General features: G+C 48.4%; 2 protein-coding genes across 8 annotated transcripts; both read right to left on the bottom strand.

The window, feature by feature from the left end:
- Positions 1-317: 317 nt before the first annotated feature.
- Positions 318-5,878, bottom strand: LOC134050201 (thymosin beta-15A homolog). 3 transcript variants are annotated; one of them, XR_009933665.1, is made up of 4 exons: positions 1,621-5,878; positions 1,194-1,298; positions 715-811; positions 318-632 (listed from the first exon to the last, which is right to left on the bottom strand). XR_009933665.1 is itself a non-coding variant. In XM_062503117.1 (3 exons), the coding sequence occupies exons 2-3, from the start codon at positions 1,291-1,293 to the stop codon at positions 774-776; spliced, it is 138 nt and encodes a 45-aa protein (XP_062359101.1). In that variant the 5' UTR covers positions 1,294-1,298; positions 1,621-5,878; the 3' UTR covers positions 318-773. The 3 variants fall into 3 exon arrangements, 2 of the variants coding, with proteins under 2 accessions (XP_062359101.1, XP_062359102.1); XM_062503117.1 differs by having other exon boundaries at positions 318-811; XM_062503118.1 differs by lacking the exon at positions 1,621-5,878 and having other exon boundaries at positions 318-811; positions 1,194-1,336.
- A 114-nt stretch (positions 5,879-5,992) lies between these two features.
- On the bottom strand, positions 5,993-17,918 carry PRPS1 (phosphoribosyl pyrophosphate synthetase 1). Of its 5 annotated transcripts, none has more exons than XM_062503113.1 (7): positions 17,680-17,918; positions 15,311-15,512; positions 14,890-14,988; positions 13,141-13,265; positions 11,227-11,400; positions 10,318-10,477; positions 5,993-8,063 (listed from the first exon to the last, which is right to left on the bottom strand). In XM_062503113.1, the coding sequence occupies exons 1-7, from the start codon at positions 17,799-17,801 to the stop codon at positions 7,971-7,973; spliced, it is 975 nt and encodes a 324-aa protein (XP_062359097.1). In that variant the 5' UTR covers positions 17,802-17,918; the 3' UTR covers positions 5,993-7,970. The 5 variants fall into 5 exon arrangements, with proteins under 5 accessions (XP_062359097.1, XP_062359098.1, XP_062359096.1 ...); XM_062503114.1 differs by having other exon boundaries at positions 15,320-15,512; XM_062503112.1 differs by having other exon boundaries at positions 15,329-15,512.
- Between the last annotated feature and the right edge of the window lie 10,001 nt (positions 17,919-27,919).

Below are 27,919 nucleotides of genomic sequence, written 5' to 3'. Positions count from 1 at the left end.
TTTTCCAAGGCAGGAGGATCAACCTCCACATGGGCAAGACCCAGGTTAGCCTCTGCTTTTAGATGCACCAAGAAACCACAACGGTGGTGGAACACAGTGGCCACGATCATGCCAGCAATGCTCCCAGTTCCCCCAGGAACCGATCCCCAAGGAAACACCAACCTGGATTCACCCTGCTGGAAACCATCCCATGTTGCCCTCTGAGCAACACCCAACAACCAGCACTGCTGCAACACCAGGCAGAGACCTCCCCACCCTTCAGGGTAAGCCAGACCAGAACCTTTTTCAGGGAGGGAGCCACAAGCCATAGGTGATCATTACAATTTTTTATTTTATAATAAACTTCTCATTTTTCCCCCAAGGAAGACAAAAAATTGTGAGTGAGGCTACGGAACACTGTCAGTGAAGAATATGCAAGACAGACCCAGGCTGGAGGTGAGGCCAGAAAGGTTCCCCACTCCCCCAGGCAGAAGGGGTCCATGCCCAGAAGCCTCCATGGCCCTTGCTCATCTCCTCACTGCATCAGAGCAAGATCAGTGCTGTCACAGGAGGCAGCTGAGCAGCAGAGATGGCATCAGGTCAGGCTACTGATGGACTGAGAGGACCACGTTTTGTCCCCCCACCTGCCAAAGCTGCCAGCAAAGTGGGACAGTGTGTTAGGTGATACAGCTGTTTTCTATACATGTACATGATGTAAATTTAAAAAAAACCCACATGATTAATTTCAAAGCAAAATAATTGAGTAGTTGCTCCTCCTGCCAGGCAATCTCTCTCTAGGAAGACTTCACACATTCCTTCTCCTGCTCAATAGCTGCAAGAGAATAGAGGCCCATTAGTGTCTAGTGCTTTTTTTTTGTGGAGGATTCACTCAGGCCCCGGTAGCCAGTTTTGTGGTTTGATCCCAAGCGGGGTGGTTTAATAGTCAAGTTAGGAGACTACAAGCCACACGTATGCGTGTCAAGTCGGGCGCCTGTCTTCGTCTGTCCGCAGGAAAATGATGCCCTGAGGGATCAGTTTGGCACAACAGCCCTCTCGAGTGCCCATGCCCGCTGCCCCGGGCTGCACACACCCCTCTGCCCATGGCTTTCTCCGGGTCAGAGCCCTGCCGCCCGACCCGCCCTTCTCCCGCGGATGCTGGGCAGTGAGACCGGACCCGAGGGTACTGCCCCGCCAGCCCCCGACCCCGCACTCACTCTCCTTGGAGGGCAGCGTGTTCTTCTCCTCCGTGTTGGTTTTCTTCAGCTTCTTCTTGTCGAATTTCTCCACCTCCGAGAGGTCTGGTTTGTCGCACATTTTGCCTGTGAGACCCCCTCCGCAGTCAGCCGAGGGACGGGAAGACAAAGGCGGCTCCAACCCCCCCCCCCAGCCCCCGCCGCGGACAATAGCGCAGGGCGGGGCGCGCCGCCGCCCCGGGCACCGCGCCGCTCCCCGGGCCCGGGCAGCCGTGCGGGGCGTCCCGCGGTGCCCGCACACGCCGGGGAGCCCTCCCCGCAGCAAGCAGCCACGTTCCCCCGGGACCCACCGCGCCCACAGCTCCGGCCTCGGGGCACCTCGGCGAGTCCCTCCTCGCAGGAGCACTGCGCGGGGACGCCCCCCCCCAGCCCGCGGCCCAGCCCGTACCTGCGGCGCTGTACGGTGCGATGCGCGGTGGTTGCGATATGCGGTCGGTGCCGGTACCGATCCCGCTTCTTGCGCGTCCAGGTGAGTCTGGAGCGCGCGCCGCGCGGGGCGGAGCCTTTTATACCCCGGCCGCCGCCCAGCCCGCGCGCCCATTGGCTGGCCGCCAGCCGGGAAGCGCGCGGCCCGCCAGGGGGTGGCCGTTCCCGCCGTGCCGCGCGACGGGGGCGCGAGCGGGACCGAGCGTGAGGGACTGAGGGGAGCGGGAACAACGGGAGAGGGAGACGGGGACTCGGGGTCACACACCCCCTCACAACACACACACGGACAGGCGTCACACAGCCCCTCACACGGCTCCTGCTCCCTCACATACGGGCATGGCTCCCACAGCCCCTCCTGTGCGCGCACGCACCTGGGTGCCAGGTGTGAGGGGCAGCAGGCTGGTCCTCATGAGAGCGGATAATTCCAAAGCCACTGTACCAGACTCAGTCCCCCACCAGAGGCAGGTCCCCCACCAGGTGCCCCACAGCAATGGAGGCGGCTGTGGCCCGTATGTGTCCAGGGATGCTCCCACTGTTGAAGCAGAACATGAATTAAGCAAGCCTTAGGCTAAACCCAGCACCCTATTCTCACAACTGTGAGAGATGCTTGGCCACTACCCAGCTCATGTCTACACTGTCTTTGGCCACAGCACCTCCTGGAGAGATCTGGTCACTGAAGAAGCGGCGTGGGTGGACAAGAGGCTGACCATACTCACAGGCTCTTGCTTGGCTGCAGCAAGCCTGGGGAGCAGCCCATACTGTGCTGATGGGCTAGTGTGCAAGTGGAAGAAACACCTTTAGTGAGAAAAAGCCAAGGGGCAGTGCAGGCAGCTTATCTGATCCCAGCAGGAAGGACAGTGGCAATCTGGGGGCACTTGCATGCTGGCCACCAGGATAGAGAGCGGGTAGAGGGCCAGGAGGGTCCTGTAGGTGCTGAAGGGAATGAGGGGAAGGGGAGGAGGCAAAAGTATCCTGGCTGCAAATGAGATTTGCCAAAAAACCTTTCTGCAGAGTTCTCAGTGCCATGGTGAACAGGAACCTGCTACAGAGCACCAAGGGGTAGCAGCTGTACTGCAGCAGCTCTCACCTCCACCTCCTGGCCTGCCAGCCAGCCTCTGGGGTTTTGCTCAGGGCTTATTGGAGATTTTGCAGAGAAAATCCCCAGAAATCCGGAGGGAACACTTGCTTTGTGTTCTTTAGCAAGACGACTGCCGTCTTGGCAGGAGGGACTGGTGCTATCCAGCGACAGCAGGTCACGGCCGGAGGTGGCCCTTTGCCGCAAGCCCTGAGGCACCTTCTTGCTCCAGCCAGAATGTGGGCTCTGAATTCAAGAAGCACCAAGAGTTGGCAAATGCTGAGAAGGCAAAGGCCAAGTTCTAAGGCCAGGTTGCTCCTCCAAGAGGAATCTGGATGGCAAGCAGCCTCCTGTTCTCGGGGAGGGAGGAAGAGGCTGCAGGCAAAGCTCCAGGCCAGGCTGCTCCCAGAGCAGCTCTGATTTGATGGTGCAGCCCCCAGCAGGGCCAGGTTTGGAGAGTGCCACAGAGCCAAGAGCTGCAAGCCCAGGCAGGACTGCCTTCATGAACATCCTTCAAACCCACCCTACAGAGCCTGCATCACATAGCCCAGCCTCAGTGAGAAAAGGCTCATCTTTCCTGCACAGCCAGCGAGAACCAAAACATCCATTTGGTTTCAAAATGAATGCAGGAAATCCTTTTTGCCTTCATGCAAATAGCCAGACGAGTGTTTTGTCACAGTGACAACTCTGGCTGTGCTCACCTTCCCCTCAGCTTCCCCCTTTGCTTGCCTGTTCTCCACATGCTTCTCCTTTGTGGATGCTGCAGTCTGACGTAGCTTTTGTCCCTGGCAGGCAGCGAGTGTGAACGAAGCTGATCCCCACCCTGCCTGTGCACAGCCCCTTGCTGGCACCAGCAGAACCCAAAAACCTGTTCTCCATCCTCCCAGCCCCTCAGCAGACCAGCTGCACCTGCCACTGGCAAGGCACAGCCCCTGGGCAATGTGTTGCTTCTGACGCTGCAGCACTTTGTAACCCCCGGGTCTTTGTCTGGGCACAAAGCCACCACGGTGGCCATGCAGACAGGGGAAGGGGAGCTCCCCCTTCCTCAAGCCACACAACCACCACCACACTCGTACAAACCACGGCCAGAGCAGCTTTAAACCCAACCCTGTGCACTGCCAGCAGGGGAGAGGTGGGGCTGGTGCTGGGGAGCCGCTAAAACCCATCTAGCACAAAGAACAAGAAAGGAGCTTATATCCCAGCAAGAGCTTTTCCCCCTGACAAATTAGCAAAGCCTCCCGTAACTGCACAACCACCTTCTTACGTCTTTTGGCTTTTCTGCTTTCAATAATTTATAACGAAAGAACTGAGACAACAACAGATAGGGAGAAAGCAAAAACAGCCCTAACCTGAAATAGCACAGACTGACTGCCAGCCATTTTAGATTGGTTTTAAATCTCAAACAGAACAAGGCTGCCAGGGCTGATGCAGCCTCTCCAATAGCCATTTCCAGGAATACCTTATTCTCCTGCACAGGAAGGATGCAGGAAGGTTTCTCTGATCAGAGGTTTTTCTCAGCCTCCTGACCCATCTGCCTGCAGGGCACCACCGTGACAGCTGCCAGGCTGACCCACTCCACAGGGTGACAGCACTTTCTCCCGTTTTCACCCCAGCCTCCTGCCACAAACCTTCACATCCACCAGGGCAGGAGCAGAGAGCCTGGGAAGGTAGCAGCATACTGGAGCTGTTGTATCTTACAGGGAGGACTCATTCCTCCTGTGGAAGTTGCTGCAGTTTAGAGAAGGGCTTGCTAACACCATTTTCCCCCTGCCCAACAGCAGCAAGACAAGCTGCTGCTTTCTTTAGCTCACAGAAACATTGACTCCAAGAGACCTCCTTACATCAGTAAGGCGGGAGGGAGGTGCCAGCAGATTGAGATGTGTCTCATTGTGCTTTGAACAGTGGACACATCCTGCTACCTGCAAGGCACACCTGGCAAGCTCAGCTCCCACGCTGTGCATTAGTTTCAGGTACCCAAGTAGGTGAGTGGAGCTGATACAGGACTAGTGACTGATGTTTTCCTTGTCCCCATGAATTAACAGCAGGCAGCAGACAGCCACGAGATGGCTACCAGCACCAGTACCAGCACCCTCACACCTGCAGCCACGTGCCAGCTGTGCCTGTGGCAGAGGGAGCTGCTGGAGCTCTATCCTGGCTCCTCCAGACCTCCAACTGCAGGAACACAGCAAATTACTTGGTTGAGATTTTTCTCCTGCAAAACTTGTTTTGTACAGTATTAACTCAGGCAGCTGTGAGAAAAGCCTAAGACACCCCACAGCTCACCTTGAGATTTTGGTGAAGACTCCATCCCTTCTGATCTGAAGGTTTCAGAGCAGAGTGACTTTACATGGGTATAAGAACTGTCCCAAGGAGTTATCTCCCATCCTTTTTCAGAGCTACAATGTCATACAGCGTATTAAGTCTGTGCCATCTCCTAACTCAAAACCCTGGTTTTATTAAAGTAACTAAGAAAACATCATATACTCACTAATAGCAATGGTCTCCTGTGTACAAATGGCTGTAAAGCTCTGTTCTTTTATCAAAGGAAGGTGAAATCTGCTAACATAATCCTGACAAGACCCACAGCACCCACCCTGCTACCTGGGGAAAATACCCCATTTTTTTTAATTTATTCACTGGCCAGTACTGCAAGACATGTAGTAACATGGATGACAATTGTGATCCTCAGCAAATACCTGCCTGAGGCAGGAGTTATGTTTAGTCTAGGCCTGAAAATCTATTTGTAAAGCCAAGGACCTTTCTCTAGACCTGCCAGGTCATCCTTCTGACTTCATTCATATTTCCCCATCTGCAACAAACAGTAAGAAAGGATCAGGCTTTAGTTTGAACAAGTGCTCCTCAGGACACAATCCTTCTCTGATCATCAGCTTTGTGCGAAACACTTACAAATTCTTCATTTGTACTTGTTCAAATATTCAAGCTTCCCTCACCTGAACATTATGTGAACAAATCTGCTCAGATACATAATTGAACAGTACTAGAGAAGCTGTACTACCACCTCTAATAATTAAGCCCAGGAAATCAAGCATGGACAAAAGCAATTCCTCAGTGCTTGGTCCCATGCAATGTGAGCAGAGCCAAGCTGAACCTCACAGCTGGCCATATGCACAAGGGTTAAATCAGATGACCTTCCAAGGTCCCTTCTAAATAAAATTACTTCATGATCTGCCCTTAAAATGACTCAACTCAAAAGATTCATGTCACTTAAGATATTTAGAAGCACTTAACAGGCAGAGGCTATGGTTTTTAAATAAAAGTTTAATTCCTTCATCAGGTCTTAACTTTAAACATAAATGCTGCTGAAAATCCTCCCAAGCACTGCTCTGATGTCCTGGCCTTTGACTCTCAGAGCAGCAGCAGGATGGCAGCAGGGGCTCCCATACAGGAGGTGGGATCACAGACTCTCAGGAGAGCTCAGTGCAGGATGCAAAGCAAAGAAGCAAGAGATGCACAGTTTCCAGACAAACACCAATTCTTATACAAAAACAAAAGCTCTACACTAATAGAAGTGTTAAAGTTGCCACAGGACAGGAGTTTAGGAAGGGAGAGAAGTCTTCAGTAAAAGGCACAACTAAAAAAGTACTTCCTTAGATTTTAACCACATCTTTCAGTTAGTTCCACTTATATCTCAGCCCTTAGCCTCTCAAAGCCATGCTGTTTACTCTAGAAAATAATTTCAAGTTCCTTCTTTTCCCTTTTTCCCTTCCTCCAGCCTCAAAAACAAATAAAAGAGGAGTGCTTATTAAAAAAAACAACAAAACCAAAAACCAAACAAAGAAAAAACAAACCAAAACAAAACCAGAATAAAACAGTTTGGTCTATAAACCGTAAGAGTTCAAGAGAGACTTAGCAGTTTACCTTACGATTGTCTGGTACATTTTCTAATTATTCAAGTTTCAGATGATACTTACTACATCCAAGAGCCTCAGCCAGCTCTAGTTTTGATATTTTTCTTTCAGGCACTTTGTGGCCTGTCAGGTTGGTGTTAAATCTGCCATTTTCCCAGTATAATGTAGCCTCCTCAACACATTGCCATGAACACTCCTGAGAAGCATTGGACCCACTGAAAGGGTTTCTTCAGGTTTTGTTGTCCTGTGACCTCCTTGGCTTAAGGTATTTTGCAAGAAACAACGCTTTCAAGGTAAGGCAGACAATGAGCAGTAACTTCCAGGTAACAGGCGTGTAACAGGCAATGAGAGGCTGAGTCAGCTGGACACAAAGCTGTTGTGTTTCAGGTCACCCCAGTGTCTGAGCAGGCACTTGCTAGATGCAACAACCCTGCTGCTGTTGGATAAAGAGGCTCTGTTTACCACTGTACTTGTAAAAAAAGGGTCGGGGGTTGCACAGCAGGTCAAGGTGCAGCTGCAGTACATGACAGCAGTCCTCTAGTTAACTCGCAAGGCTAAGAGGAAGCTGTGAAATTGAGAAGTTGGTTTTAGCCTGCACTAGAAACCAAAGCACACAACCACCAGAAGTTCTCTACGTCAGAGTTTTTGGAGAAGAACACTTGTGCAGAATGCACCTTTTCCACTAAGCTAACACAGCACTGCACAGACTCTGCTCTCACCCTCACTTTGCTGTGCAGCGCACTAAAGGGCATTTAATTTCATCAACAATTAAGAGGATTTCAAGTTTGCAAGCTACACTGATCTCCTTTAATGGGAGGAAGCTGTAGCAGCAGCACCTCCTAGGTGTCTCCCAGGGCTTCACCAAGGGTCAGGCTTGGCCAAGACACAAGCCTTCCCCAGCACTCTCCAAGGGCTCTGTCAGGTACGGAGTGGTAAGACAGCCAGCAGTCTCTTGGGCTCTTGCTGTAGATCCAGATCAACATGTCCTAGGGAGCTCTATTTCCCAAACAATTTAGGATGTGCATGCCAGATCATCTAACCCTGCCCACAAACCCTCTCCCTCCCCCCCTCAAAATAATTGTGGCAATTAGCCATGTGTCAGTCCTGCTCTCCACAGACCTGCAGAATTGAGTCAGTGCTACTGATCAGCTCCATGCATAGGGGTGCTGGTGGAGTTGGCTGTTACAGAGATGAACTTTCCCCCTCCAGCCGCCCAGTGTTGGGAACAGAGCCAGTAAGCCTGACTTAAGCAGGAGCTGTGGAGAACTGCACTGGAACAAGCAGAGTCTTCTACTGAACTTTACAACAAGCTGAACAACTTTTGGTTTTTAAAAAAAAAGCCATACAAGCAGCAGCTGACATCTGTTGTTATAAAGGGACATGGCTGAATAGGTAGGAAACAGATTCCCCATTATGAGTCCTCCTGATGGCCTCTGCAAGGATCATTGAGATGTCAATCACCTGGAAGGGAAGAAAGATGCATCAGCACCATTGAAAAAAGGCACAAGACTGAAAGAACGGCTGGGAAGTCAAGGAGAATCTAAAGAATAAACTCATCACCCACATTTATGACATGCCAGATGCAGACAAATTGCTTCTACACAGGATTAGGATTTAATTACATATAAGCCTGAAGATATCCTACCAATAGCACTACAAATATTCTACTTGGTCTGTCAGCATTACAGTCTACTGTTGCCTTGCTTTGCTCACACTCCCTAGGCTCAGTCTGTTTACCACAGGACTCTTATTCACTCTGTGTAGAGAAGTTAGGGCAGTCTAAATCGAGATGAAATCACTTCCCCTGAGCTAAGAGGTTTTACCACTGCTGCCAGCAGTCTGAGAGATGAAGCTGCTGTGCTACAGCTCAGCTCCCAGGCGCTGTGCTGGCTCCATCTGGTGGGGTCAGACAAGTACCAGGAGAAGTCACGTCTGAGCCAAATCCCAGCTCTGAATCCCCACAGCTAAAGCATTTCAATATATGTAGTCTAGTAAGAGTCACCATATTAATGGTGCATTAAAGAAACCAAGGGAAAACAATATTTAATATCTTTTAGATAGTTTGTTTGTGAAGGCAAGAAAAAAAACAACAAGCTGCAGAGTAAAGCCTGAGACCTGTGATAAATCCTTTAGCTCTGTGTTCCTCAACATCAGACATCAGTGTGTAAATGTGAGGTATTAAAGGAAAGCCTGGAAAACTGATCCACTGCAATCTTTGGCTACAGCTAGTTACACAGAGGTTGCCAATTTAACGTTTTGCCTACACTAGCTGTAATGTGGAGCCTGGAAAAAAGGTGAAGCACCAAGAATGTTTTAGATGTTGCAGGAGTACCATCCAGAAGTTAGTGCTGAAAGAAATACAACCCAGCAGCAGCCTGAAATCAGCTTATAACATATTTCCAAAAGCAGCTTAAAATTGACTAGAGCTTCAACCAGTTCAGGTTTCCTTTCACGAGCAGCCCAGTAGTGGGGAAGCTTCTATACTCACACCAGAGTACTGGTTGAGTGTGAGTAGTGCCAGAGCTTCTCCAAATGCCAGTGTCCTAGATATTGCTGCTGTGAAGCCAAGGCCCATCTGGAATTAAGTCTGGCAAATGACATCAGGGACAACAAGAATGTTTTCTTTTTGTTATTGATGTATTTGGAAAAGCCTAAGAATAATGTGAGCCTGTGACTAAAGGGAAGGGGGAGCCTGGTAACAGAGGGTACAGAGAAGGCAGTGAGAGACTGGGGTAAGGGAATGTTGGAAGGAAGACTTTTCCTTAGGGAGGACTGAGTTAGAGGACACTTGGCCAGACTTAATATCCACAAGTCCATGGGCCCTGATGGGATAAATTCAGGAGTATTGAGAGAGCTGGCAGACATCACAGCCAGGCACTCATGATCAGCTTTGAAATGTCCTGCAGCTCACCAGAGGTGCTTGAGGATTGAAGAAAGCTAAGACAACCCAGGAATTACTGCCAATCAGCCTCACATCAATCCCTGGAAAGGTGATGGAGCACTTCATTCCAGAGACCAGGTCTATGCACATGGATGACAAGAGCATGATCAGGAATAGTCAGCACGGATTCACCAATGACAAATCATGCTTGACCAACCTGATCACCTTCTATGAGGAAGCAACTACCTGGATGTGTGAGGGGGGAACAGTGGATATTGTCAAGTTCAGCAAGGCTTCTGACACTGTCTGCCATGAAATCCTCACAGGTGAACTCAAGAACAGTACACTGGATGAGTGGATTGGGAACTGGCTGAACAGCAGATTCTGGGGCTCATTATCAGCTTTTATATGGATGGCAAAGGCTGAGCATAAAGTGACAGATACACAACTAAGCTGTCAGCACCAACATCAGAAGCTCCTGTCTACCTCTGTTTCAGCATTGCACATCATCAGCACATCACTCCTCCAAAGGGCACATATCCAACTACTTGCCTACATCATGTCCCCATTAAATCAGGCACCTGATCTAGGTAAACAAGCCCTGAAAAGAAATCCTTTAATGAACTATTTGAGATGAGCTGGCACAGAAGCTTCTCTGTATCAGAGTAACTTGTCTGTTACCCCACAGCAATAGGGCCAAGGGAACTAGGTAACACTGATGGCAATACCAACAGAACCACTGTCAGCACTACACAGTACTGTGGGGTTTTCCCCTCTAACAGGTGAACAGACAAGGCTACCACCCCCCAGGAGTGACAGGAGATATATGCTCACCTGGATTTTAGGGCATTGCTTCATCTTGTCCTCCTGGGGTATTGTGTTTGTGACTACAACTGCCTCAAAACAGGCATTGTTGATCCGGGAAATTGCTGGCCCAGAAAAGATCCCATGAGTTAAGATGGCATAAACTTTGGTGGCTCCAGCTGACACAAGCCTGCAAGGGGGGAGTAAAGGAGAAGGATGATTAATTCTCAGTGAGTATTAAGCTGACATTACTGCAGGGCACATGGTAAGCATGACAGGAGACAGCACCATGTGCTTGGAGAACAGGCTACCTTTGATTCCCCCTCTCTATTGACTTGGGGGAAAAAAAAGTTTTACAAGTACCATGAAATCCACCACAGGCAAAGCACACACTGAAAAAACCCCATTGTTCTTAGCTCTGGAATATTTGGAACAGATCATACAAATGACCTTCTGTAATTTTTGCTTACACAAGGCAGCAGATATTTAATACTGTGTTAATACTTTAATACTGTATTTAATACAGTATGAAATACTGTGCTAATATTTAATACTGTATTTAACAGTTAACAGTCTTGCATATGTTGGTGTTTCTAGTGTAAAAGGCATGAATTATATCAAAGTTTGAAAAGCTTATTTCTAATATAAAATCAGCTGATGCACCAGACAACATTTAGTTCTACCTGGCATGGTCAGTGACAGTCCATCTGCAACACAGGGAAAAAAAAAAAAGAGAGAGACACTATGGTCTTCTATTTATTCCCACCCACTATGAGAACTTTAACTGGGTTTTCCTTCTTATTTTGTAGGACATGAATAATCAAGAAACCACATGAGACCTTGTGAAACTTATCATGCAAATAACACGCTTAAGCCATTACACAGTGTTCACTAGGAGCAGGTTCCTGGGTTGGGAAGGCAGCAGTCAGCCCCACTCACTTGTCTGCAGCGTGGCAGATGGTGCCACACGTGTCTGCCATGTCATCCACCAGGATGGCCACTCTGTCCTTGACGTCCCCCACCAGCACCATGCGATCGACCTCGTTGGCCTTCTTGCGCTCCTTGTGAATGAGGGCAAAGTCTACATTCAACCGATCTGCAATGGAGGTCACTCTGAAGAGAGAACAGTTTCCAAACAATGCTTAGCTCCACACAGCAGCTTCAAACAAAGCTCTTTCAGTATCAAGCACACTGCACTAAGAGGAGCTGTCACCACATCTGCTACTGCTCCCAAGCAATTAATAGAAGGTACTCTGCCACTTTAGTTTCCCTTCAAGCAGCCAAACTGCAACCTCTGATCTAATCTTTCTCAGTGACAGCAGATAGAGCTCATCTTTCATCATGACCACTGTAAGCTAATTTGCATTTAAGCTGAAAACAAACCTTAACCAGCAAGGTCAGCAAACTTGAAGTGATTCAAACACTTGGAAAGTTGTCATCTTTGTAACACTGCACTGGAAAGGCTTAAGCTGTGCTATGACAGGGCTTTACTGTCACTCTTATAAGCATTCAGTCATCATGCACACAAGCACTGGCACAGATTGTGGCAGGATTGCACAACCAGGCAATTCAAATACACCTCACCTCACATTTATTTCCATCAAAGTGACTGCAGAGCAACCCTACTAGAGGGATCTTAACTTTATATATTGGTACTGATGAATAGTCAAGAGTTTAAAAGCATTAAGAGTGGAAGAAGTAAAACACACATATCCCCAGAAACTCTACACTTGAGGTAAGCAGACTCTTAGCCCCACTAGATCACACTTAATCCTGGTGGTCCTGCACAGACTGTTAAACTAAACTGAACTATTTGCCTTTGCTTATCTCCATAAAATATTGCACCAGCCAAGACTGACACGTTTCAGTGTAAGAGGCTTTTGAGCAGATTTTTTCATGAGTCAGATTATATCTGGCTGGTTTGGCACTTCATATACTGTGTTATGCAACAAGCTACAGAAATAGCTGAATATAAAGAAGGGTCTTTCCCAATCCATGGACCACAGCAGAGCTACAGAAGACATTCAGTGACCTACAGCGTCAGTGTTTCTTGGCTGTTTGTAACACATCACTGAAAACATTCCGAGGCACGTGAACCAGATCAGCACACCCCAACATTTTGGTGTGACAGCCCTGGATTAAAGAGTACATCTGTGTCCTTCACTGTTCACATGTAGCCCCCTCAGACAGAAGCTTCAAGGAACAGCCTAGTTTCTCCTAAAAAGCACCTGAGAACATTCTGAGCTGCCCACAAACTGGCATGTTTGTCTGTAGGGAGATGGAAGACTGTCAGGCTATCAAAATAGAAATGTGCTATAGCATATGCTGCTGCTTTTTTTGGAAAGGAACCATCTATCTTCCTCATTCTCAGGGAACATGAATAGTGGCAGAAGGCTTAAATCAGAGCTAGATATTAAAATCCAGAGCAATAAAGTAAGAAAATGCCTCAACAGACTAAGTTTAATTCTGCAAAGAAAGCAACCTGGATAAAAATGTATAATTAGACATCAGCAGTAAGCTTGCCTTGGCATAGGGGTGTAAGCTACCCTATTTCTTCATTCAATTAGCATAAATACTCTTGTACAAATTGGTTTCATCCAAGGGATATAGCTGTTGTGCAATTCCTATCCATGCAGCTGTGATTCCATAAGCTATATAATCCTCTGTGTAGCCCAAGAAACCTTCTAAACATTCCCTAGGAAGAATATCTGACCACTCTTCACCAGCTGTCCTAGACTCTGAGAGAAGGCAGACTGACAGAAGGAACATGTTTTAAAAATAGGGTCACAAGTATTCTTAGGAGTTGAAGTAGACGCAGAAGCAGCATCTCAAAATACCTGTCTGACAGCTCACCTCTTGGCTCCACCAGCATCTGGTGAAACAATGGTGCAGTTCTTCCACTCTGGAATATTCTCTTTGATCCATTTCAGTACAGCAGGTTCAGCATATAAATTATCAACAGGGATATCAAAAAAACCCTGCAAGGAAGACAACAGGAACAGATGTAGCTGAAAGTCCCATTCCAGAAACAGTTGTAAGAAGCATTCTATATCATCAGGCATGCAGTCATCACCTTTCCACAGCTTTCAGCTTTCCATTTTACTTCCCTTGATGTAAGGGCAGTCATCTTTGGGATACACAGAATAGTAAAGTAAGAAGTCTTCAGAGCCAGAAATAGTTCAGCAGCATAAATAACACTTTACATCTAACACCTCCACAAAATGAAACTAGTTCTGTCCTGGGGGCTGCAGAAAGCCTGCAGCAAATGCACTCACTTCCTGAACAGCCAGCTGCCCGTTTACAGCCAGTCTTTAAAGCTCATCACCCAAACTGGTTACATCTACAAACAGGCTTGAGCAACATCTGTCTTTAATGCAGCTGGTTCCATAAGTTTACAGTGACCCTGCAGACTTCTCCAAATCTCATAGGTCACTAACTGCCAGAAGTTAACCCTGGAGTAACAGGCAGGAGAGGGGCAGCTACTCCTGAGGAATGCTTCAAGGTACAGGGGCAGCAAACCCTTCTCACCATCATTCCTTCTGTGCTCAGCAACACAGCAGCTACAAGAGCCAGCCTGAAACCAGACAGATGCTGGAAGCACATATGCACAAATGATCCCATTAAATCTCATCACTGCTGCTGGTGCAAGGTCAGCCCTATGGCATACACCAATTCCAAGCCCTTAAGGAAGAGGGGGACACCCTTGGGCTCAGTTTTCTCATGCTCTTTCTGTGAGCCTTCTCAGCTGTGCTCCCCCAGGTTTTTTTCATCCGGGACAGTATTTTTGGGCAAATCATACTGAAGTGCACTTCCAACTGCTAAAGCAACAGCCAGCCCACTTACTTCACCAGGCAGTAGCTACCTTACCCTTTGCAGCAAGACAACAGACATCCTTCCCTCTCACACAACCATCTCAGTTGCACTGAGTTGGTTTCTTGGTCTTGAGCACTTGCTCAAGGTGGAGAGAAACTCAAATTGAGCTTGCAGCCCCTCCTCTCCCTGGCAAATATTCTTGCCACTTTACTTCCACAGCCCAGTTCAACTGCTCTGTGAGATATTTTGTTCATAACCCAACAAAGCCTATGAATTATTTTCAAATCACTACCAGCTTGAGTAGCACCAAAGCCAGCTTGTGTGGGAGGGTGGCACTGAATGGATACAAGTGGGATTGTCCGTCATGCCAGAGGCAAGCTATCAGATCACTTTCCTGGTCAACTAAACCCCCAAATGCAGCTGTGCCAGGACACCTGAGGGCAGAACTCACTGCTCACTTCTCCAAGACAACTCACTAAGTATCAGAAAGCTCTGCTCAGAATTTAAGGATACTCTCCATCTCACATTCCACCAAGGTCTAGTGAAGAATAAACAGTCACACTGTGTGGCAACAAAGCTGTAGTGATCATTTACACAAGACTCAGTACACTCAATCTGATGAAGAACAATTATACTTCCATTCAACTGTTACCCACCTCCCCAGCCAGTCCCAAGTTTCCAAGTCTTGATCACTACTGTATCTCAGAAAAAGCAGATCTAGAAAGCTTGCAAAGCAGTCAAGAGGCTCAGATGGAACTGGTTAAGTCCTTTCCTGATTTTTGCTCCTACCTGAATCTGAGATGCATGCAGGTCCATGGTGATTATATGATCTGCACCTGCCACAGACAGCATGTTTGCAACCAGCTTGGCAGAGATAGGAGCTCGACTCTGGTACAGGAAAAAAGACAGTATAAGACAAGTTCAACTCCTTCATCAAGATGTCAGCCTTCTGCTTCCAGGCAGTGATTCACAAGCAGTTACTAAAAGAAGAACTCATTAACATCGCATCCTTTCATCAGCCAGTGATTAAACTTTAGTATATTTTCAAGAAGAACTAGATCTTCATGAAAAGATAATTTTGCAGTCCAATGTCCTGAAGTTTAACAAAATGAAAAGAAGTTGGATATTCAAATGGGGTGACAAAACCTCATTCAAATCCTCTCCAGCAGTCAGGACTTTCATGGTGTGCATTCAACTTCTCTGCAGAAACCTTTGCCACATTCCTTACCTTGTCCTTTTTGTCCTGCCGGGCATAAGGGAAGCAGGGGATGACAGCTGTGACTCTGCTGGCTGAGGCAATCTTACAGGCATTTATCATGATGAGAAGCTCCATCAGATTGTCATTGATTTCCCCACAGCCACTCTGCACAATATAGACGTCCTCCCCACGAACACTCTCACCTATTTCCACGCTGGAAGCAGATGAGAAGAGAGTTGTAGCCAAACACAAATTAAAGCACAGCCATTACCTGTGCCTGCAGAGCAACCAAGGCACTGCATTCCCAAGGGTCTGTGGGTGACAGTGCCATATAATCAAGGCTGTTGAGCAGGAACACTGCTGTTTATTTGCTCAGTGGCTATTTTACAACATTCACTGATCAGATTTAATGGTCCAGCCAGTAAGGCTAAAAAAGCACTCAGTCTGTACTTTTGATCTCAACACAAGCTGAGCATGTAAACACCCCAGAGCAGGCAGTGTTCCCCTGGAATCACAGGCACAGGCACCTCTAAAAGCAGCAGTGTACAAAGGAGCAAGGACCATGGCCAGCCACCAGACACAGTGAGGTCAAACTGCTACCAAAGCAACACTGCAGTCAATTATCAGACTGAAAGTCAGAACAGCCATTCAGTGGCTCCAGCAGAGAAGCACTCCAGCATTTCACTCTGGAAAGGCTTTTGGGGTTAATTTTCTCCTGGATGCAGTGCACACTAATCCCTGCTGATGAAGGGCCTGAATACAAGCCAAAGGTTCTGTTTGCCAGCAGCAAAATGCCAGCTCCAGTGCACGTATGGAGACACTTGCACCAGAAAAAGTGGGAAAGAAACCACTTCACTTATAGAGCCCCTCCAGGTAGAGTTCTAATATTTCCTTCTCTGACCTTTCTGATATCTTCAAACTTTTTTTGGTAACTGTGATCTATTTACAGCCTTACTGCTCAATATCTATCATTGAGCTGCTGTCATCTTTACTGCCCACTGACTTGCAGGATGCATCCATATCTCGTGGAGTGTTTCAATGAGAACTCTCTGCTGGAGAAGTGTCTGGTTATCAGCAGTTAGCTGATAATCAGACACTCCAATATCAGGATGATTTAAGATATTTGTGGTACAAAAAATGTCTATGAACTACTCTGTTAAACCAGTCTTGCTCTTCTGTGGAAGCTGCTGTCAGGTTATTGGAGTAAATAAGATGTCTTTTAAGTCTTCAAGGCACATTACCTGCTGACATAGGAACCTGCTGGCCAGCCAACTAGATGGGTAAGAGCAGTTAATAAAGAACGAGAACACTGCAAGGGCTGCAAATCCAACAGAACCTTTTATAACTCCTCTCCAACTCTTTGTACTACCTCTGAGGTTTTACAATCAATACCCATGCAAGAGAAATGTAACACTGTACATCACATGTACATCCTGGATCTTCATGGCAAAAAAAGTACTGTTTCCAGAAGGAGTGGGTTGGATCAACCAAGGCTCTTAGTATTATACTCTGGTGTATACACAGTTAGTGTATTCTGTAAAACAAGCTTAAAAAGCTCTGAACAACTTTAAACCTCCTTTTTAGCTTTACGTAGGATGGCAGTAAGATATTTTTTAAAGCATAGACACATAAAACAAGGCGCATGTTAGGCTTCAAAGCTTGAGGGGAACAGACTGAATGACTGCAAATGCACCGTGGGATGCACGGAGGTGTGAGGCTCTTCTCTCTCCCTAAGAATTCTATCAATACTTTCTAAGACTCTGAAGCTCCTCTGAGAAGTTTAAAGGTACCAGCTACACGCTAAACACAAAATTATCAAGCCTCAAGTCATGAGAGTTTAGATTTAAGCATGAAACAGCCTGACCAGTGTAACTCCAAGACGTGCCGTCCCATCAGCTCACGGCTCTTGGGCGGAGGGGGCAAGGTCCGGGTGGCGAATTACACTGCTCCAACACTTGCCACAGCGGCCAGGTCACACAAATCCCCAAGTTCAGGAGCCCCGCGCGGGCCCGGGTGGGGGGAAGCCCGAGACGCAGCGGTGGAATCCCGCGTGGGGCCGGCGCCGTGAGGCGGGGGCCGCTGGCGGCACGGCCCGGGGCCCACATGGCTCCAGGGGGGCACCGCGGGCCGGCCTCGTCCCGCCTGTGCCCGGAGGTGACGTGCGCGATTCACCCGAGGGCTCCGGGGCAGCAGGGGCCCGGCGGGAGCGCACCGGGGATGTCTCCGAGCGCGGCTCCGCTGCTCCGCAGCCGGGCCCGACCGCACGGCCCCCGAACTACAACCCCCATGACCCCCCGCGCCGAGGCAGCGCGGTACGCCGCACCGCAGCCACGCGCGGCCTGCCGGGAGCTGTAGTGCGGCCGCGCCCCGCCCCACCTCACCATGTCTCCTGATTGCTGAACTTCTTGGTGACCACCTTCCCCAGCTCCAGGCCCAGGCGGTCGGCGATCTTCTGGGACAGGTCCTGGTGCGAGCTCCCGCTGAAGATCTTGATGTTGGGCATGGCGGCGGCTGCGGCAGCGGCGCCCTTTTTCTCCTCCTCCTCGTCGCTCCGCCACGCAGCGCTCGCGGCTGCCGCGCGGGGACCCGCCCGCCTCCTGCGAGGACGCGGCACAGTAGGTGCAGGTCACACCAGTCGCCTCTACGCCGCCATCTTACCCCTTCCCGCCCGCCGCGTCGACCCTTTATAACTTCTCCGCCCCGAGGACACGCCCCTAGCCACTTCCCATTGGTTGTGCCTACGCAGAGGGCGGGGTCCCGCTCACTGGCGAGGCAGTGGTGGGCGTGGCTTGGCGCACCAACTTCTCCATGAGCGCGAGGGGAGGTGCGTGCGGCCCCCTCAGGGGGCGGGACCTAGGGCAATGGACGGCCGGCGATTGGTCGCTGTGTGACGGCCTGGGCTGCGATTGGCCAGAGCGGGACCCGCCGCAGCGCGCGGCCGGCCCTGCCCCACGTGGCCGTGAAGGGACCAGCCGCCCCCCTGGCAGCCATGATGGCGCCCACCGTGCCGGGGGGAAGGAGGTGGGCCATGGCCCCGCTGCCGCCTGACGGCACCGCGCCAGCGCCCCCCCGCCCGCCTCTCACCGCCGCACCCGCCGCGTGCGGGGCCCCGCGGAGCCGCGGTGCCCGTTACCTCAGCATGCCGGCGTGTCCGCGCCCGCCGCGTCCGTCCCCCGCCGCCCTGCGCGGCGCTGCGCGGAGCTGGCGTCACCCGGCGGGCCGCGTGTGAGGCGGTACCGGCTGACACCGGGTGGCAGCGGGCCCGCCGTGGCACCGCCGTGCCCCGGGTCGGGCCGTGCGCTGCACCCGGCCTTGCCTTTCAAGGGTTGTTTTGATTTTGGATCAGGGCTGCAAGCAGCCTGCAAGGGCTATTTTAACATGCTGAGTAATTCCTGAGGGGTTTTTTACGTTTACAGTCGGGATTTTGTACGCAGTTCCATACCAAATGATGTATTAGTACATGTATATGTTTATATATATATATATATATATATATATATACACACACACATATATATGTGTACGTGTGTCTATATCATATATTTGTCTATATGTCTATATTATATATATAATTATATATGTAACCAATTATAGGCTAATACTAAATCAGTATTCTGTGAATTACCATTTTGTGACTGCATTATGCACATTAATTTATCTTCAGCGAAATTAAACATCATGCTTAACGGTTTTTAACCTTTAAACCTGGATTGTTAACCTTTAAACCTGGATATAATTGAATCATAGAATATCCTGGGCTGGGAGGGAATCACAAAGTCCCAACTCCTGGCCTTGCACAGGGCCCCCCCAGGAATCCCACTAATGTGATTTTATAGTGGTTTATTCTCGTTTGAAATTTCTGATCCAGTCTCTGGTTGTTAATAGGCCAATATAGTCCTGTCCTTTTGCTAAGACTTAATTATCTCAAAATACCTTTCACTATTTTGAAAGAAATTATACTCAAATTTTAGCTTGTATATATTTTTATAAACCCATTCAAAATAAAAGGCCCTGTGGTTCATCATAGAAAATGCAGGAATTGATAATTGTTCACATTTCTGTGTTTCTGTCAGACACACAACAACCAGCAAGTCCAGGGTAATGATGACACCAGACCAGTGACTCTTCACTCTGTCTGTGCTTGTTATTTTTCCTCACAAAGTGAAGGAGGAAGATTTACCCACATATATAAATATACAAAAAAAACCCCAACAAAATAAGCCATAGGCAGCTTCTTCAGAATTTTCATGTTACCTGAATTTCTGAGAGACAATGAACTTCTGCAGTGAATTTGACATTGATTTGCTTTGAGTCCTTGAGAATTCAACCAGAATTAATCATCCACAGTCAAGGGCAGGGGGAGCTGGCCATGTTTTCTTTATTTTCTTAAAACTCTCCTCGCCCCAGATGCTGCTGCCATTATCCCCATAAATTAATGACTACAAAACCATACTTTGAGGAATTTTTCTATAACACTTTGTACAGTGTCATTAAATTTGGAATTCCTCTGCATTAAATAGATATCAATTCCCATGCTTTGCATTGATGGAACTGAAATATTAATATTGGTAATTTTGATTATTTTCTGGTGCAGCTGTAGCAGTTTTAAGATGATATGACAGACAACAAATCCAGGGAATGGGGAAGGAAGAACAGAGATCTTTGCTTCTAATTTATTGCTAATCATTCCTCATCTGAACAGAGATCAATCATCTTAACAAACAAAATTAATCTTAGCAGTGAAGAAAACTTCACTGGCGAGTTCAAGTGATGGGCTTTGTGCATACCTCCCAAATTTCCAGCAGACACATTCTTGCCCCAAATCCACATCATTGCAGCCATTCACTGCTGATTCCTGGCCCTTGGTCTGGGGCACACCTTGATTTTGAAGTATTTGCTTCACTCTTGTTTTAAATTCCATTTTTTCCTACCCTGTTCTTCAATACAGAATAAGAGTTTTCTGTGTCCCAACACCCCAGGCTCCCCTCCCCTCGGTTTATTTGTGACCCAGGCACTGAGGCTAAAGGCAGCAGAGGGTATATTTAAACATGCAAATGACGCCTCTCATTGATGAGCCCTGTCTGGACTTCCCTGCACAAGACTTTGGAAGTCACTTTCCTATCAGGTTCCTCCTGGCATCACAGAGATGCCATTTGGAGAGGTGAAAAATCTGAGAAAAAAAAAAAAGGGGGGGGTGGGGGATTAAATATTTAATCCTAAAACCAGGAACTGGAAACCTCTTATGTGTAAAATCAATGATTTTTCCCTTTCTGAGCTGGTAACCAGGTGTGTTTTCACACCCACCTGCTTCCCTCAGTATTTTAGCCTCCACCATGCCTTTGTAGATTAGCCAGTGCTTTGTTCCTGAGGACAAAAGTCCACCTCCACTAACGACTCACAAAGCTCTTGGAACGGGATAACCTCAGGGATTTGCTTAAAGAGAAGCTCTTAATGCACCAAAGTCTGAGTTAAACAAAGCCAAAAACTCGCTCAGGAGGTTCCTCAGCCACAGCTTGCAGTTAGCTTTGCCATGCAGGGACAAGGAGGAGCAGCTTTGAAGAGTGAGACTTTTATCTGGTTCTTGGGATGAAAGGAGACGCTGTGGTTGCATCCATTCAAAACCAAACTCACACTGGCTTGGGAGTCAGGTTTTCTGTCAAAGGATGCTCAGGGAAATGATCACAGGTCATGAAAATGATCACAGATCGTCCAGGTACATTGGAGTGTCTCAGCTCTTGCGTGGATGTCTTTATTCAGAATAAAAGCACCTCGTTGCAGCTGGTGTGCCTCATTCTGAAAGCGAAATGCAATAAATTGAATTATTTACTTTCAATTTGAAGGATTTTATTTCATCTTCCTGTGGTTTGCAGTACAGACGAGCACAAGCTGGCCTGGACAAGCAGGAAGGACAAGCTCATAGCCTGAGGTGCTGTTTTCCATCAAGTTCTCTAAATTGTGAATTAAATTACCGTCCAACTAAGGAGAACCTGAAAACAGCCAAAAAACCTTTTTTACTTACCTGACTCTAAGGAGGTGCAATTAATCAGAAATATCTTTGTGTGTCACAAGCTGAGAATGAATTTTCCAGGAAGTTTTAAGCAGCACAAACAGCATCAAATTTCATGGCGGTGTCAATCAAGACAAGCAGCCCTCGTCCCCTTCTTGGCACTTTCCTGCATACAATTGCCACTCAGTTATCACCAGTCACTAATCAAGAGCACATTTTCATGCAAAAATCCTGAGACTGAGGGTTGTTATTTCATTCTGTTGCCTTGTGACTTCACTGCCTCACAGCCGGTTCTGTTAATGAATGGCACTTGATGGAAATAACACCGGGCTCTGCCCTTTTGCCTTGGTGGCTGAAAGTAGGAGCCGGGAAAAGATGAACAAAAGTAAAGAAAAGCAGAGGTAAAGAAAGGGTGGGAGGATGGATAGGAAAGTAGAGGCTGAGGAAAAAAGAAAAAAAAATCAGTGCTAAAAAGGTTGGAAGGCTGAAAAGTAGAGGCTAAAAAGGGGAGGGAGGCTGAAAGCTGATGCCAAAAAGAGATGAGAGACACATGAGGGCAGAAGGAGAGGGGGAAAGTTTAGGAAAGGTGCTCACCCTTAGCACTGTAACTATTACCAGAGTTACACAGGACACCGCTGGACCACACCCACCAAGGAGAAGCTCACCGTTCGTCAGGAAAAGGAGAAAATTCTGGGAAATAAATGGTACTGTCAAGTCTCCACTGGAACCAATACAGACTTAGAGATCGTTTTTAAAGGATCCTGACTGGCTCCCTTTGTGTTCCTGATCTTTCCACTCAGCGTTTTTACTGTGCCTTTCTAAGGAGCCCAAGTAAAAGTATGAGGAATGAGCCGTCTTGCCTTAGGAAGAGGTGAATTTTCATTAGATTTAGGAATATTTTTAAGGTGTTTTTCGAAAGTGGGATTTAGTAAAGCATTGTAAAATGTCAAACTGTTCCCAGCCCTTTTATCTTCTCAACAGCCCCTGGCATGAGTAACAAAGCTTAGAGGGGCAGCACTGAAATTTCTGTCACTTTGGGCATGATGTGTTTGCTTTTTAATAACTTTAATATTCCGGCTGCAGAACCCCCCCTCCATCTATTCTGTATGTGCAAGGGGCACTGGGATCTTGTGCAGCAGCTGCAGTGTGATGAGGTGTCTGCTCTGACATGGAATTACATAACATGACACAAAAACATTTGGAAAAATTTCCTATCGAGTATACAGACTGGTTTTGTGTATATTAGGTATGTTTGGGTGCTGTAGATAGGCTGAGATCACTGTGTTCCCTGGCAGACTTCTCCCATATCCACGGACAGCCATAGGTGTCCTGCCCAGCCCCACCCTGACTGCCCACGTGAGGAATTTGTTAGGATAGTTCACACAGGAATCCAGACACTGTGCCTTAAATGAGGACAAAATTTAGGCATTATTCACTTCAATTTGACTGTCAGCTCCCTTGGGCATGATGAAAACAGCAGTGGGTCCCAGCTATTCAGCTTGCTCTGCTGTTTTATCTGGGGCTCCTGCAAGTCCTGTGTAGTGTTGCCAAGACCTTGGAGAGGATGGAAATCCCGACAGGAGAATGTGACTGCTCGGCCATGGGGATTAGAGTTCAAAGTGCTCTCAACCATGGTGCCCAGTTGTTGTCTCCAGTTGACAATGACCAGCAAAGTCCATGGAGACACAAAACCTATCTTGGGACTGCTGCTTGAGGTCTGCTGATTTTCCAGCCTCTGCCTTTGGCATTTTAACCCCTGACAGCCAGGTAGTGAGGTTTAACCTCATCTGGCAAAGCACACTATACAGCTGAGCAGATAAAGCAAAAGCTGCACAAGCAAGCAGAACTAAACAAGGAATTCATCCTCTGCCTCCCATGGCAGGCAGGTGTTCCAGGAACACAGGGCTCCATGACATGTAAAAGTGACTTGTGAAGACAAACTCAGAATGTCTTCCCTTTCTCCTTCTCCCCCAGCTTTATGTGCTGAGGGTGATCCACACGGTCTGGGATATCCCTGGGGTCAGCTGGGATCAGCTGTCCTGGCTGTGCTCCCCAAGCTCCTCAGTGGTGAGGGTGAGGAGCAGGAAAGGGCCTGGCTGTGTGCAATCCCTGCTCAGTGATAACTCAGACATCCCTGTGCCATCGACCCTGTTTCCTGCACAAAACTAAACCCAGCCCCACAGCAGCTGCTGGGAAGGAAATTAACTCTACCCCAACCAAAACCAAAGCAGTGGCTCAAATTTTGTTCCCTTTCTATCCATGGCTCTGATAGAGCCTTGGTGAGAACTCCTTGAGAGTAGACATAAATTAGAGAAGATTAAGGGAGGAACAGACTTTGGGGGTGCAGGGACATCAGATGGCCAGGAGTGCATGCTGTAGTTGAGCCATGCTCCTGGAGCTGGGAAGGTCTTGGAGGAAATCTGCACCAGCTGTGAGGCTACAGCAAAACACTGGGGGTGAAGGCAATGTGAGAAGGGCAGGTACTGCTGGCTTTGCTCTGAGAAGGTGCTGAAGGGCAGCAAACACAATGTGCCACTCTCAGGCAGATTGCTTTGGTGGGAGGGGATGCAGAAAAATTGGTTTATCACACAGTACTTTAACCTGCTTTGACTTCCTGGGGCACAGTGGCTTTGAGGTGAATGAAAACCAGGCAATCTGCAGGGAGATAAACTAGATGGGCAGTGAAATGGGAACTAGATTTGTGGAGAAAAACCCACCTTTAATTCTCTGTGCTGTGTTACTGAGATGCATTTTTTTTAATAGCTGTGACACCGAACCATTAACAAGAACATTTTACCTGGATCATTTCCTTTGAGAGTATTTACAAGTTCCCAGCAAATGGAGGCAGGGCACCTAAGAGAGGAGTACAGCAATATCGTCCTCCAGGGTATGTACCAGTCCAGTCCCTCTGTTCACACAGGGACATCTGGCTGCTCCTGGATAATATCCCTGTCCAAATAACAACATTCTGACGGTGTGCTTCTTGCCCTCTAGATGGTACTAAGCACCGAGTCTGAAATTGCTGATTAAACTGCCTGCTGTCAGTAACATTTTCAGTCTCTGGGGGTTGTTAGAAAACCTCTTGGCTTTTCCATGTTTTTTTGATTCACATCCAGCTTTATAAATAGGTGGGTTTTATCCCATTCAGTGTCATCTTTAGTTCAGCATGGGAGATGGTGTGATGCAGATTAAAATAACGAGCCTGGAGGCATAGAGACCGTGTGTGAGTCTCTAGTGCTGCTGCTTTTGCTTTAGACAACACATTCAACCCCCATATAGAGAATGACCCAGATCCCCTAGGGGTTTTTTGAGTGTTGGATCCTTATTATACTTGGCTTTTATAATTCCTGGAGGCTTTGGGGTGTATAGAGGGAACACACATCAATGCCTTCCTCCCTGATAAACGGAGAGCAGTTCATGGTGCCAGGCAAAAACGTGTTCATTGAATATCATCTGTAGCTAGGAAATTGTTTGGCTCAATTCAGGCTCAGAATTCTCCCCAGATCTGGCATTCTGCTTTTCTGGGCTTTCCCCTGCAGACACACCAGAGCAGTCCCACAGGGCACTGATGGCAGGGCCACACTGTCACCTCTTCCCAGGCACAAGAGCCAGGGAAAGGCTTGGGTGAAAATGAAGACTGTAGCTGGTCAGTGGGTGCTCACCTTGGCTCACCTGAAAGGGATCTGGGCAGGGGTTTGTTAAATCACCACTTTCTCCCCAGCTTTAGGGCAGGAGGGTGTCCCAGCACAGCCACGGTGCCAGCGCTGAAGGGGTGACTGCTGCTGCCTTCCCCTTCTGGGGGAGAATTAAACCAAAACAGCCACTAACAAAACAAAAATTACCTTGGCAAGTCAAACAGTTCATTTCAAACCTGTCTGTGATCCCTGCATTTCTACAGCAACAAAAATAGGTGTTCCTTACAAACAGTGTCTTGTCTTATCTAAGTGTCTTATCAGTGTCTTATCTAAGAATAGCCATGTTTCCACAAAGTTCTTAAAAAAAGACACAAATGCTAGTTTGGATATTAAGATTAATATATTTAATCTCTCTTGTTTGTAAAACAAGACATAAATTTGTGTATAGATATAACTTATATTTTTTTATTTATATATACTATATACAGACAATAAAAAAATTTTCCTCTGTATTAGACTGAGAGATTTATGGAGGAATGATATAGGCATAACGGGGAGCTTTGAAGAAACTCAGAGTTTCATACTAGATAATTCCCAGGGAAAAGGAAAACACATCTCCCTGTCAGCCTTCAGCACTGTAACAGGCCTTGCTCACTATGGACTGAAGTCCCAATTGGCTCTTCAGCTGGATATTTGCTACATGGTTCTTGAAATCAGGAGGCTGTCCCCACAGCAGGATCCTCTGTGCCTTGCTGACAGCCACGGCCCCAGTCCAGGACAGCCATGGGCCAGGGGAGGTTATTGCACTCCAAGGATGCGCATGTTAAAAGCACATTTGTGCATTTCCATAGCTCCTATGGAAGAACAAGACATTTCAAATGTGCATATTTATCAAAAATAATAGAGATGGGAAGTGACTGCTCGCACGAAGATCCCTGATCATCCCCAAGGGCTGGGGGTGGGTTGGACAACTGCCCTCACTCCCATGAGATCAATGCTGTGACCTCCTGCCCAGAGGGGGTGTGATGGGGACAGGCACCGGGAACTGGCAGGATGTGAACTGCAGTGGGTGGCAGGGTGAGGGCAATGCAATGTGTGACCTTGCATTTCTCTCCTTGCTCTGTTTTGGAGGGTAGGTGGCTGCAGGGAAACACCAGTTAAGGCTGTCTCATTGATTATCTCTATTACTAGACTGGGAGGAGGAGGGGAGCCTTGGGGTGGGAAGGAACACAACTAGGAATCATTTTACCATTCACCTAGAAGTGAAAACAAAATCGCCAAAACAATCCAAAAACCCCAACTCCAAGTAAATAACCACCTCACAGAACTAAATAATGCTTCTTATGGCAGTCAGCCTGGTGAAGACAGAAAAAGAACCTCAACACCCTGGCAAGGAGGACAGCCCCTGCTTGGCTCACAGTCAAAGCTTATCTGGGGCTCCTCTCTGATGGTCACAGTGAAAAGAAACAGGAAAGGGTTTGGGCTGAGCCTTGAGGGCATGAACCTAACCTCCAGAGAATGGTGTTAAAGTGGTCTCCCCTCAGCTGCTAGCCCATCTTCTGGCTTGCAGTGGTCAAAGATCAATCAATCTGGGTTCCTTGCAGGGTCTCTAGCATGGATTCAGCCATCCAGAAGAGGAACAGAGCATTATTTTGGTTGGAAAAGACCACTAAGATTATTGAGTCCAACCACTTCCCCAGCACTGCCAAGGGCACCACTAAACAATGTCCCCAAATAGCACAACTTAATGTCTTTTAAACACCTCCAGGGATGGTGACTACACCACTTCCCTAGGCAGCCTGTTCCAAAACCTGACCACCATCAATGAAGAAATTGTTCTCATATCCAATCTAAACCTCCCCTGGTAAAACTTGAAGCCCTTTCCTCTCATCCTGTCACTTGCTACCTGGGGGAAGAGACCGATCCCCACCTGGCTGCCCTCTCCTGTCAGGGAGTTGTGCGGAGCCAGAAGGTCCCCCCTGAGCCTCCTTTTCTCCAGGCTGAAATCCCTCAGCTCCCTCAGCTGCTCCTCATCAGACTTGTGCTCCAGACCCTTCCCAGCTCCGTGCCCTTCTCTGGACGTGCTCCAGCCCCTCAGTGTCTTTGTTGTTGTGAGGGGCCCAGAGCTGGACACAGGACTTCAGGAGTGGCCTCACCAGTGCCCAGTCAGGGGGACAGTCACTGTCCTGGTCCTGCTGCAACACCATGGCTGGGACAGGCCGGGTGCCAGTGACCTCTTGTCCACCTGGCTCGTGTTCAGCTGCTGTTGACCAGCACCCCTAGGGCCTTTCCCACCAGGCACTTTCCAGCCCCTCTGTCCCAGCCTGGAGCTGCAGGGGGTTGTTGTGACCCCAGGGCAGGACCTGGCTGACCCTCACACAATCGGCCTGGTGAGGCAGAGCCCAGGCTGGGCCTGATCCCCTTGTCCTGGATGTGCCATGTGATGGCAGATCATCTGCTCCATGACCTTCTTGGCACCGAGGTCACTGACAGGCCTGTAGCTCCCTGGATCCTCCCCACTTTCAGGCATTAAGCCCTTGCCTTTGGCACTCAGGACTAGCGCGCTCAGGACTAGAGCATTGGGGCCCAGGCTGTGAGGCTAGAGCCCAGTAGGGTGCCCTAGCTCTATCCCAGGATTATGGCAACCTGTCCATGCTAGGACTAATTCCCAAGCCCTAGCACAGCAGAAGGGACTTGCACCCCAGAGATCCCTTCTGCTGCTAATTACGTTGTGTTTATGGGCCAGGAAGATCCTGGAGGCAGAAGCTTTGTTTACGTGGCAAGACACTGGTTTGGCTCCAGACTGCCCACGTGAAGCCAGGAGATCTCAGCTCAGCTCCTGATAACCCACTGACCTGCCACAAACTGTGACAAAGGTCTTTGCAGAGAGGCCCAGAACCCCATGGAACCAAACTGGTGTGGAGATGGGGTGCCTGTACCTCCCAAGTACTGTCACCAAGAAGCCAGTGTGGGAGAACA

This window comes from Cinclus cinclus, chromosome 15 (genome assembly GCF_963662255.1).
Source record: "Cinclus cinclus chromosome 15, bCinCin1.1, whole genome shotgun sequence".
Lineage (NCBI taxonomy): Eukaryota > Metazoa > Chordata > Aves > Passeriformes > Cinclidae > Cinclus > Cinclus cinclus.
The sequence above is the reverse complement of the archived record's forward strand: the minus strand, read 5'-3'. Positions and strand labels throughout refer to the sequence as shown.